The 12,956-nt window shown below is 43.3% G+C and overlaps 2 protein-coding genes across 2 annotated transcripts in view; both read left to right on the top strand.

Annotated features, from left to right (window-relative positions):
* SMCHD1 (structural maintenance of chromosomes flexible hinge domain containing 1) overlaps positions 1-1,753 on the top strand; it is a 67,542-nt gene extending 65,789 nt beyond the window's left edge. The window contains exons 47-48 of the mRNA XM_081874956.1: positions 1,046-1,163; positions 1,421-1,753. Coding sequence (XP_081731082.1) covers positions 1,046-1,163; positions 1,421-1,508 — 206 coding nt within the window. The 3' untranslated portion in view covers positions 1,509-1,753. The remainder of the gene's footprint in view (positions 1-1,045; positions 1,164-1,420) is intronic.
* Positions 1,754-9,257: 7,504 nt separating this feature from the next.
* Positions 9,258-12,956, top strand: part of EMILIN2 (elastin microfibril interfacer 2) — a 37,327-nt gene continuing 33,628 nt past the window's right edge. Inside the window, exon 1 of the mRNA XM_081874959.1 lies at positions 9,258-9,876. Within this exon, the coding sequence (XP_081731085.1) occupies positions 9,758-9,876 (119 nt within the window). The 5' untranslated portion in view covers positions 9,258-9,757. The remainder of the gene's footprint in view (positions 9,877-12,956) is intronic.

Genomic DNA, 12,956 nt, shown 5'->3' on the forward strand with positions numbered 1-12,956 from the left:
GGAATTTACAATTTCATAAAGGTATTCTAATTTAACTGTGTCAGATTTATCTGACTACATTTTAAAGATGTGAGCTTAAGCTTAAGAGAGCCAGTGTGGTGTAGTGGTTAAGAGCGGTAGTCTTGTAATCTGGTGAACCAGGTTCGCGTCTCCGCTCCTCCACATGCAGCTGCTGAGTGAGTTTGGGCCAGTCACACTTCTCTGAAGCCTCTCAGCCCCACTCACCTCACAGAGTGTTTGTTGTGGGGGAGGAAGGGAAAGGAGAATGTTAGCCGCTTTGAGACTTCTTCGGGTAGTGATAAAGCGGAATATTAAGTCCAAACTCTTCTTCTTCTTCTGGTATGTATGTATCCTGATACAGCATTCTAACATAACATATTTATAATATATAATGAGATATAAAATTGGAAACACAAGTAACAACAATTGTATAGTTCTGTTTTTCTTTGGTGACATTAGGAAAAACAAGTGGGGCCTCCAACAAAATGTTACAATGCGGAGCACTCTGATTCGTGTTCCAGCAGTCCTTCCAATGCCACTATCTTCTAGGATACCTCATGCTCCTCCCAGTTTTCTAGTTTTCCTCCATGCAGAAAGCATTGGTTTTTGACCACAGCCTCCTTTGTCTTTGTGGGGCTGCCCACTCTTTCCACCACCCCACTACCCCCCAGGAGAAGGAGAGGCATATATGAGGCATATATGTGGCTATATGTACATAGGATGCATGTGTAAGAGAGAGAGAAATTCAAAATGTGTCCACTGGTTCAAAAAGTTGAGGGAAGGAGGTTGATATCAGAGGAAGTGCCCCCTCTGACCTATCTTGTGAGCCCAGTTTCACAAACACAAGGTCCTTTCTGCAGGAAGGGAAATTGTGGATTTATTTGCAAATAATTACTTGTGGATAATACTCTCAGACCTTGAACTACATAGTTACTTTTTGTATTAGCTTTAAAAATCTAATTTGTGCTTGGTATGCTTGTGCCTTTTTTCCTGAAGTTATATGTACTAGATTTGGAAACAACAGTAATGTTTGTGATCTTCATAGGCATTACCTCATCTGGTCGATGCTCCAAATCTTCAGTTCACATGGAAGAACTTGATACATTTGACAATCCTAGCCCTCCAAAAAGAATGCGGAGAGAAACAGCAAAACGGTCACTCAGGTTTGTTTGTGAGATTCTAAAGTAGTTGGTGTTTTTTTAAAAAAAAAACACGCCCAGTTTTGTGGTGTTTTTGCATGAATATGCATGTACAGGGAATATCCTACAACTAACTGATTCCACCTGACAGTGGTAGTAATACTGCATATCTTTGCATGAGGGTAAGGAAAAAGGAAAAGGATAACTACAACAAAAACCTTGCCTGATATTTGTATTACATTTATGCAGTTTCTAAAATGACCTGTGCTTATTTTTTGTAGTCCAGAAGAATGGGTATCATCTCCTCCCATGAAGAAACAGCAGCAAAGAGCAACAGATAATGGAACAGCCCGAAAAAAGAAACCATAGACTATAAACAGATTTCTTAAAAAGTAACTGTATATTGAAATATGTACAAGCTGGGGGAAAATAAATTTATGTTAACCACCATTCTTGTATACTTCTAGAGAAACGTTGTTAGTAACAACTGTTAAGCTTTATTTTGTATAGCTTTTTCTATGGTTATTAGACTTCAGTATGTGGAAGTAATAAATATGCTTTTTTATTTATGATAACACATTCAGATTTTACAATAAAATGGCTACAATACTACAGATTTTTCTATTACTATATAAGGTTGCAATTTAGATTGTTTGAATGTGTTCCCTAAGGGTTTTTAAAATAAAATAAAGTGTTGTATCCATATGTAAAGTCCCTAAGCACTGCCGCCATTAAATCTGTGGAGAAGAGCTGAACTAAAATGATTGATAGACATTCTTAAGCTTTTATTCACTACTTGTATGGAAACAGAGGCATTTTTCAAATATGGTCAAACTTGCTACTACTCCAGATGCAGACAGATGCCACTGATTGGGGATGAGCAGCAACCTGACACATGGATACTACTGTCTGCCAAAGTAACTTGAGTATGCTAATTGTTCTAAATTGGCCACTACCTTCCAGAGACTGGGGGATATATGCTAAAACACAGCTTACAAGTCTCATCTGGCAGAAGGACCACTGTCTCCTGCAGTGATGAAACAAGGGCCTAAGTGCAGGTTGGGGAACCTGTGGCCCTTCAAATGTTGAACCACAGTTCTCACCATCCCTGGCCATTGGCTGTTCTGGCTAGAGTAGATGGGAGTCCAACGCCATCTGGAGGACCACAGGTTCCCCACTCCTGGGCCTAGTGGGTTCATTTTAAAAGAACTCTCAAGCAGAGAGTATCTGCCAGGCTCTCTCAGGCATAACTGCCCTAGATGCTCCAGCTAAGCCTGCAAAATTATGAGACTCAGATCACATCCATCCCAAGTCAAAAGTGAAGAGAACAATCAGCAACCCCTTCAGGGTCTCTCCTGTGAGCTACAGCAGCAGAATATAGGAGAACAGTCTGGTGGGAAGTGGTACACATCCCAGCCATTGAATGCCAGGCAAGGGTGAGAGGGTGATTGTTCAGTGATTCTCTGAGAAGCCTATTCCTTTGTATAAACAACTAGAGAGAAAGGGGAAGGTGAGGAGTTAAATGAAACCCTTAGATGCGCAGAGACACTCAGGTACTAATCACCCTAATAAAGGAAGATATACTGGGAACAGCAGATCTGTTCCACCCATATTTTCAGTGGTGGAGTATTCTATCCTGTTCTATATCATCTGGGACAGGAAGAAAACGACCTCTCAAAAGAGTTGGGATTTTTGCTGCACTGCAATTATATTTTTATGAAAGATTACTAGTTTGATCTTCATGGAGTCATGGTTTTCACACACTATAGTAGTATTGTCCTAAATTACAGGGTTTGGTGTTTTTAAGTGTTCCAATGCACGCACCGAAAGAGGAAGCTCTGGGTCACGTGCATAGGTATATATAGGTCCCTTGATTCATTTAGCTTGCATCCCATTGGCCTGATTAAACCCAGCATCAAGGGACCTACCAATTGGGTGTTGTGGCTAATCAATCAAACCCACCCACAACACAGGGTTTGGTTGTCAGGTCTCACCGCAACATGTGCCCCCTTTAAGGCAGGACATGATTTGTTAGTGATCCTGTGCTCTGTACCAATTCATAGAGTCATAGAATCTTAAAAGAGTTGGAAGGGACCCCAAGAGGCATCTAGTCCAACCCCCTGCAATGCATTAAAGGATTCTATTAAAAGGAATCTGAACCAAGCTGAAGTAACCACATTGACTATATGGAGTCCCAGATTTTAAATAGTTTACATATGTGAAGCTTGGGGGACTTCTAGCTCAGTCTGAGAAAGCCAAGCAGACAGGTCTGAAAAAGGCTGCTTTACACTAGTTGTGCACAACTAAAGCTGAATTGAGGCCTTTATTATCTCCTCTATGCCCATTCTGAGGCTATCTGCTATCAGATTATACATGTAAGTCGCAAATAGGCTTAGTGTGTCAATTTGTTTTTCTGGTGCACATGTTTGGTAAGTATTTATGTAGAAGCCCAAACACCAGATTTCTGTCTTAAGGAACTAATAATTTAAAAATTGAAAGTAGGGAATGCAATAGAAGGAAATAATTGGGTAAATACGTGCTGGTATAGAATCCCAAGAATCCAATGTTTTATTTTTTCTGCTACAAATACAAGGCTGAAAATGTGTGTTCAAAATCTGTTCAAATCTCAAAAGCCAGAACTTGAGTAGGTCTCTAATGGCAAAGATTCTAGAGTTCCTCCAAGAGTCTGTTCCAAATATGTTTAAACTTTAGCTGGTAAGCTGGGTTTAGTAAAGATGATGACTCTGGGGAAAATCATCCACAGAGCAAGTATTCCTTAAAAAGACTTGAAAATTAATTTACTCGCAATATACCCATTTGCTCTCTCTCTCTGTGAAGATTAGCATTACAAATTGTGATGGAGAACTCAAAGGGAGTTCAAAGAACTACCCTTCTGAAAGTGTTGTCACTCAAGATGCTTTTCCTACATCAACACAGTGACCACACAGGGCCAGACATTAAAGATGTGTGTGTGTGTGTTTCATAAATCTTTCAATATAACATTTGTGAGAGCAGTGGAGCAGTTAGATAATTTTAGACTCTACTTAATGGTCTTAGGAACTCTTTTGATGACAGTGCTTTACCCACTGCCTTGTGGGACATCTTCATGGGGGAAAGGGCTAAGGAGTAAACCCTACACAAATCCAGAGTGGAGTACCAAGGGTGGTTTGGACTCTTGTATGCCGCCTCCTGGCAACTCCTGCAGCCAAGCTGGTCCCAAATGTATTGCTTTCCTTTGGACCATATTAGTGAGGCCATGGGGAGGGCAGTTGTTATCCAGGCAGCCCAGGACCTCCATATACGTTGCTACGGCTTGCATCCCAGACAGAGCCATAGCAGGTGCTGTAACCTTCCAACAGTGCATTTTATTCTCAGAAGATTTTCTTACTCTATTTGTGCAAGTCTATTTTAGAACATGCTTGTTATCTTTTGCATGCATGTTAACTGTTCATGCCACCTCTCTCATTAAGACAGCTATTCTGAAGACTGTCAGAGCATTCATTAGGTTTCAAGTATGCCATATTATTAGTGCTGCCAGAAACCATTATTTTTTACATCTGGAGAAGCACTCTGGTTTAATTAAGAGAACAAATGAAGTGGCATTAGTAACCTATATTAGTCAAGACAATTTATATATGTTTTGGGGAGAAGTTATATCTATGTTAACCTTTTTCTCTGCAAGTTTGTTCAAACTATTATCCTGAGCATAGTTTGCAGCTTTAGAGCCAGTGTTGACAGTCTTGCATTATTCACTCAAAACAGCAAAGGGAAATATAATGAGTGAATGTGAAAAACCTAGACTGGGTCTCACAGCACTTGAAATTAATCGTTACACCCTGAATCATATTAAGACCACTGTAAGGCTTCTGTTACTCGTTTCTGTGCTCAGATCAGTCTTCCAGTATCCTGGAAATGAAGGACTGTAGGGTTTTCCATTTCTGGTACCAAAAACAAGTTCCAAGGTTGGACAGATTTTACTGGAAAATGGCTTAAAATGTAGCCATCTGTATAGATTAGTCTAAATTAAGGCACTTGCTCTGTATAGAGCTACACTGTTGTTACCAGTCATTAAATGCACTGCTTTGCTTTGCAGGCAGTCATGACTGCTTAAACTTGTGTTTAGTGGGATAATACTCAGAGGGAAAACACAGAAACAAAGGACTCCTGAGACTCGTGAATTACAGCATCTGAGTAATGAAGTCCATATGATTGCTGTCGGAAGACAGTTTGCCATTTATGGCAGCAATGTATATCCCAGGCTTGTATTCAAGAAGACAATTAAACCAACTTACGTAGCATTCCTACTGCCATGGAATAGACTTTTTATTTTAATAGCAACATAGAAATAAGTTTGGCAGTCATATAAATATGCAAGGCTTCACTGGAGCCAAGTCTCAGCCCCAGCACATATGAAATAGCATATTAATGTATTTGTGTGGGTATCTCCTGCTACAGAGGGCCAGTGTCCTAACATGCCCCCGATCTATCTACCCACCCTTCCTTGAAGCAAACTATGCACCATCTAGGAATTTCTGGGAACGGGCTCTAGAAAAGTCATATAGTGAACAGATGCAACCTTCCCCCTCCCCCCGAATCCAACAGATGCAGCTTTTCTTGTCCCTGCAGAACAAGCTGCACCTGTCAAAAATCTACCACAAAGGGAGAGAAGAATGGTTACTTTCCTTTTTCAAAAGACATACCACTGATTCACCCCACCCGAATCTGGGTTTGGGGAGAGTTATATCTATGCTAACACCTCTTCTCCTGTACCACTCAGTTTTATAAATCAAAGCACTGCCAACACAGCCTATACATTTTCCTGTCATTTGTTCAAACGGCAGTGCATGCCAAAATGCATGCATGCCAAAAGCCACAGCCATGCTGTATTTAAATTCATATCCCAAACTGCCCCTATAGGAACTTTTCATTTTGCATCTTCATCACCACCACCACCATCACCACCACAACAATAATAAATGCCCCTTCAGGTTCAACAGTAATTCTAAACAGAAAGCCTTTTCATCACATGTGGAAAACATTTAGGCAAAGTTCTTGGGAACACTCCCAGAAAATGGAGCTCTACTTATATGAGGCAGCCAAGAATGCCTCTCTCTCAGACAGCCTTTGCCATTTGAGCACAGTGCGCAGTGCTGTAAACATTTGTTTATTCCAGCTTCTATTTTGCCCCTTCCTTACACTTCAGGCTGTTAATCGTTTTTTCAAAAAAGTGTTGCAATAAAAGTAGTATGCTCAGCTAAATGTGTATATAAAATGTAGAAATTAAAATGACCCCACACTTGCTTAACTTCAGATGGAAAAGGCCAACTCAACAACAGCAAATGTTTTACAGCACATCGGTTCAGACTCTGAAGAATCTTCATATATATATGTTGTGTGTGTGTGTGTGTGTGTGTGTGTGTGTGTGTGTGTGTTACATCTAGCATAAAGGGTAAAGGGACCCCTGACCATTAGGTCCAGTCGTGGCTGACTCTGGGGTTGTGGCGCTCATCTCACTTTATTGGCCAAGGGAGCTGGCGTACAGCTTCCGTGTCATGTGGCCAGCATGACTAAGCCACTTCTGGTGAACCAGAGCAGCGCACGGAAATGCCGTTTACCTTCCTGCCGGAGCGGTACCTATTTATCTACTTGCACTTTGATGTGCTTTCGAACTGCTAGGTTGGCAGGAGCAGGGACCGAGCAACAGGAGCTCACCCTGTTGCAGGGATTTGAACTGCTGACCTTCTGATTGGCAAGCCCAAGAGGCTCAGTGGTTTAGACCACAGCGCCACCCACGTCCCTACATCTAGCATAGTCTTACCTAATTAAGTTTGTATAACAGCTCATCGGTGACATCTAAGGCTGGGATTTTCTTACTGTGCCCAGGAACATATCTTCTGCCCTACATCTGAAGAAGGGTTCTGGGGAACTTGTTCATTACTTTATGTCAATTTAGTCAGTTGTATTAAATATATTATCCTACATTTATTCTCGTATTCTCCATGGGCAGGGGATTCTACAATTGAGTAGCGGCTACCAAGAACACTAAGGGTGCAGCAGACTTCCGCTTTTGTGACAGGACTTTCTGCTTTCTCTCCTCCTCCTCCCCTGTCCCCCCCAAACACCTCCCCCAAAATCTGTTCTTATGGGTTGGGGGACTCTCTCAAGCAGATTGGTGGACCTGAAGTGGCAGTAGGGGAGGGGAAAAGCCCTGTTGCAACCACTGGCACAACATTGGATATTGCCCCACATGTCCATGTTAGTAATGCAAAATTATTTTATTTGCTAACTTTTACTAGTATAAAAATAACTGGCATAGTCATGGTACAAAGTTGGGATTTCCTTTTTTAATATATATGTCAACCAATGCAGTTAGGGAATGTGTAGCAATGCAGATGTTGCTGGACCCCAACTTCCACCAGTCCCAACCAGCATGGCAAATGGTCAAGGATTATGGGAGCTGTAGTGTAACAGCATCTGGAAAGTTGCATGTTCCCCACCCCTGAAATAAAGAGAAGCAGAGTTTGGGGAAATTGTGTTGTTTTTTCCTCACTTATGTCCCTAAAGGGTGGAGAATGAAGCTTAGGCAGCAGTTGGCTTATTTGATGTTTCGTTACTTCATTAAAAGGAAGCAATTGACAGTTCACCAGTTACTCTGGTTATACAAACACATTTGCCATTTAAGGCGGGGAAAACTTGGTGGCAGAATCAAAATACGTTTTCGAGGTAATTTTTAGCACAGCTGAAACAGATGTAACTTGATGTGATATTAGATCAAGCCAAATATTTTCTATATAAAAACATGTCAGTGTTTCCTGTTATTTTGATTAAGTCACTGTTAATATTTGGCACTTAGTCATTCAGATTAGAACATAGCAACGACCTCAGTAAATGTATTATTTTCTCTTGGTGCTTTGCGGTAATGGAGAGATATATGATTAATTTACTAGTCTTCAGGGATGCAAATAGTTTTATTTCCTTTCAGGGTGTATATGCATCAGTCATAGTCCATGGCAGCCTTGTCTAACCCCATGACCTCCAATTCCCATCAGGACCCAACCAACTTGCTTATCACATGCCTGCTGGCTGAGGCTGATGGGAATCAGAGTCCAGAACATCTTGAGGGCACCAAGATGGGGAAGGCTATGGCTCTTTCGGGATTAGACTAGATGCTGTTGTCTTTTCTCACCAGGAAGAGGTCTTGAAGCATCCAGCAACTGTTCACTGATATTAAGTGCAATATACTTGCAGCTGTAAATCAGAGCCCAGCAGAATATTTAAAATATGTTTCTAACACTATAAATTAGAATGAACATGTTATTGTTGTTTTTATAAAGCAACTCTGGACCCTTGTTAGAACAGTATCACTCTAGAAAAGTTATTAAATAGTTCGGTGTTAGAAGCATTGGCCGTCTATATCAGGCATGGCCAAACTTGGCCCTCCAGACATCTGAAGGCAGCCCTATATAGGGAAGCTTTTAAAGTTTGACGGACTATTGTATTTTAATATTTTGTTGGAAGCCGCCCAGAGTGGCTGGGGAAATCCAGCCAGATGGGTGGGGTATAAATAAAGTATTATTATTATTATTATTATTATTATTATTATTATTATTATTATTCCAGATGTTTGGGGACTACAATTCCCATCATCCCTGACCACTGGTCCTGTTAGCTAGGGATGACGGGAGCTGTAGTCCCAAAACATCTGGAGGGCCAAGTTTGGCCATGCCTGGTCTATAGCTTCATCCTGCCAAGTGGTCAGGAATATTTGAGTCCCCCAACAGGTGCACTGGGGTATGATAATGACCCGTGTAGGGGTAGCACGGCTGCCTGCATCCCCTCTGTGACGGCTAATCGCCTCCCTTGGCCTAAGTAAGCAGCCTTCCTTTATTAAGAAATTTTTGGGGGGGAAACGCTTGCTGAGTTGCGTAAGATTGTTCTTGGAAAAGCAGAAGGCTCCGCCGAATGGAAAGAAAAGCGGGGAGAGAAGGAGCAGGGCCGCCAGAGGAGATTCCTCTGTCTGTAGCTCACAAAGGCGCACGTGCCTTTCTCTCGGAGGTCACGCAGGGCAGATGGGGGGGAGAGGAGCCCTCGAGGAGCGGGGGGGGGGTCAGCGCGCGAGTCTGTCGAGAGTCCCAGAACACCCGCGTGCGGCGGGAAAGCGCCTCGCCGCGAGCCCGGTCCCTTAGTCGTCTATTCCATCCCCGCTGCCCCCGAAGTGAGTGGTTGCGCCCGCCGCGTCCAGGGCAAGAGCGGGGGAAAGAGGAAGGGGGCTGCCGCGCCGCTGTTTGGCCAGGGGAGATGTTTGTGAGGCGAGGAGGCGGCTAAGTCATCTTCGGCTCGGCGTGTGCGAGCCGAAGGGCGGAAACTTGGGAAGAACTAAGCGGGGCGGGGAGCAGGGGGTTGAGGAGTCTTGCGTCAGTGAAGTAGAAGCGAAGCTGAAGCGAGAAGTTGAGTTCGCGGCGGAGCCAAAGAGGGGCGACGTAACTTGGAGATAAATAGGCAAAGAAGGCGGAAAGGGGTCTCAGGAGAGAGAAGAAGTCTTCAGGACGGAGGCTGAGCTGCGGGACGTCTCTCCTCGCGCCCGGCGAGTCCGTGGCGCGCCAGCTGTGGCGAGCAGCATGGAGCTGCTCCCGAAGCCCCTCAGGTGGACTGCGCTGCTGCTTCTCCTGTCTCTGTCCGGCTCCCTCGGCCAGACCGCGCCGCACTTGCGCCCCAGTCGGCCGGGCGTCAGGAACAAGTAAGTGCCCGCCTCGGCCCCTCTCCGCGCCAGCTTGGGCTCCCCTCAAACTGCGCTCTCGGGCCCTTGATGAAACGCTCCCCCCCCCCCGGGAAAAGTGAGCCGCAGGGCCGAGAGCGGCAAGCTGCCCGCAAATGAGCAAGTTGGAGCAAAGTGAAAGGGCTGCGTTGTTGGGGAAGAGGGAATTGGTGGGGGTCTGGCGTGTCCAGGGAATCCCCTCATCTTTGCGGCTGCGGTTGAGTTCCCAGCACATGGTCGGTCATCAGTCCCAGCAGAGAACAGAATTGGATGTTACACAACCGAGGTGGAGTGGGTGTAATCTGTATTACTTGAGATGGTTGGAGCTCTTTCTGCAGTGCTTGATATGTGACCAGTGCAGTGGCGTAGGGTGGGTTGTCAGCACCCGGGGCAAGGCAAGTAATTTGCGCCCCCTAACCCGTGGATTTTAACACTCGAGTCTCTTCCACTAGATTAGTTAGTGCGAGCACCCCCCCCCAGATGTTGCGCCCGGTGCGGCCGGCCCCCCATGCACCCCCCACGCTACGCCACTGGAGCAGTGTTAGAAACTCAGAACGATAAGCTAGGTGCCAAATGGCTCCGCTTAAACCAAGGTTACAGTCACCAAAACGGAATTCCTACTTGCCATTTTGGGGCAAGAAGACAACTCTAAAGTCTTATTTTTCAAATGATGGACTGACTGTGAATGATTATCAGTTAAACATCAGATGACAACCTTCAGCTAGCTTAACAACTTTGAGAACATAAAGAAGAAAAGTCAAGTTATCCAGGGACAGTTCACACATTTATTGGTCTATTCCAACCTCTTTTTCTTAATGGTGACATGGACCATAATGTAAGAGTGTTCTTCACAGCTGAGAGCAGGGCAATAGGGTGGGGTAAGTAAGCTACTATAATTGGTCATGCACAGGCTGCGTAAAAAAAGCATTTTGGTTCCCGAAATTCATTTTGATGGCGCAGATAAAATATAATTGACAGAATTCTACAGGATGTGTTATTAGTGTGTGATGTGTATTAGTGGGCATCTTCACTTGGTTGCAAGTGGCTGACAGGTACAAAATGCACCTGTTGCCTGGCTGATTTTGAACACTGTGTCTCTATTATTATTTCTTTTGAAGATTTACAGCTTGCCTTGGATCATGATCTTCAAGGCTTCTTACCACTAGTTGCAATTATTTAAACAGAAAACACTTCACATTGACAACCTCACAACCATGCACGTATAACTCAGCAGGCTTTAGTTCTCCAGCTGATAGTTAGGGCCAGACTCTGAAGTTAATTATCTTCTTGTAGGCAGTGGACTTTTAGATGATAATATTGCATTTAGGCATCCTTTGGGATTTCCACCCCATAGTACTGCCATGTGGGCCCTACGGATTAAAGCCAGAATGTGCTTCTCTTCAGTTCAGCCAGGGCAATTTGCAATTGGATCCGATAGCTATTTCTAGCAGGGGATGGGGTGGGAGGAAACTAGGTTTCCACAGTTGCTGCTTCTTTGGCCAACTGATGGGCAAGCCCTTGTTGTGATGTTCTTCCTGGGAGGCTGCTGTGGACTGGAGGAGGGCACTTTCCCAATGTCAGTATTAAATGAAGATCCAACTGCAAGCTCACTCAGATTCTTTACATGGAGTTAGGGAGGGAAAATATTCTCCTTTGCCTCAGGCAGCAAATGTATTGGACCATCTCTGTTGACAAAATATCTAGGTAAGACATGTCGCAAAGGCTGTGTCTGCATGTGCCTTATTTGGTTGGCTAGTTGAACACTGGGTGACATAACAATACACACAATCTGCGTGTGTTGGGCATGGACAAGCTGAGCACAGACGAGATACTAAAAGATAAACAGCTTGGGGGTGGGTTCAGGCTCCATAGTTCAGTGATCTGGTCTACTTGTGCCACACCAATTCTGTTTTTGGTGCCTACTTGTGACCCCTTTTGTGATTAGTAACAGCAGAAAGATATTTGTTTCTTTTTAGTAATTTTCTCCTCCACGCATGTAGCACTAAATCATATTGTTAAATGAAGCTCCTCAATTCTCAAGCAGTGAGTAGTTTAGGGGGGTATCAATGAAGAGTTTAGTTTCTTCCAGATAGAAAAAGCACTGGAGAGTTATGCTGCCTTTGTAGTGTTTTATTTATTTTATTTATTTATTCAAGTAGAGAGAGACTTTTAGAAATAAACAGTTTAAAACAGGCAGACAACTCACTGATCCTTCATCTGATTTCTGGACAACTTCAGCTTGGAATCCCCACTGTCTTTCCCCTGTCCCAATCTAGTCTATCTAAACCTAAAACTCTGTCTCCAAACCTGCACTGCCGACTCCTCTGCACACACGTCTCTGCAAAAGGACTGGACTCAGACTTCATCCTAACCATTAGCTCCTTTTGAAGAAATATCAATTGAAAATAACTGTTAGCAAGCAATCCCCCAAATAGCATTCACCTTAAAAGGTGATCTAGTCCCTCTAAAAGCTCTAGAGAGCCTATAGCTCACCCTGGAAAAGATGATAAAGGGACATAAATTGAAAACATTCAAGATGATTCATAGTTACTCATTTCCATATTTACAAATGCATTTCTTTCTCCAGTCAGTATAACCATCCCCGGTAAATTATTCACTCTCTAAACAGCATTATTCATTTCCAGAATACAGACTGCATTTACAGTTTACAGAACAAAGAGACTTAACAGCAAAGTTATATTCCCAGGTTTTTAAATACTTTCTGGTTACATTATATTGTTTACAAAGAACAAAACAAAATGACCATCATTTTACCCTCTACACAAAACTGTAGATTCAGGCTCCGCTTCATGCTTCCATAAAGACAAGGCAGTTTGTTTCTTGTTCTTTTCAAGCATGGTATAATTTCCTTAAATATAACTGAAACTCACTAAGTCCTCAATATTTAGCCAATTTTTAAATGATGCCTGGGGTTTCACTAACATGGGTAAAGCAAGGATGAATTAATGTGCCTTAGAACCAGGCAGTAAAACTGCAATTGTAAAGCAAGCATTAATGCAGCTCCCTTACGAACAAGTCTCTAAAACAAGTTTGAATTTCCC

This window comes from Podarcis erhardii (assembly GCF_964252035.2).
Source record: "Podarcis erhardii genome assembly, chromosome: 8".
Lineage (NCBI taxonomy): Eukaryota > Metazoa > Chordata > Lepidosauria > Squamata > Lacertidae > Podarcis > Podarcis erhardii.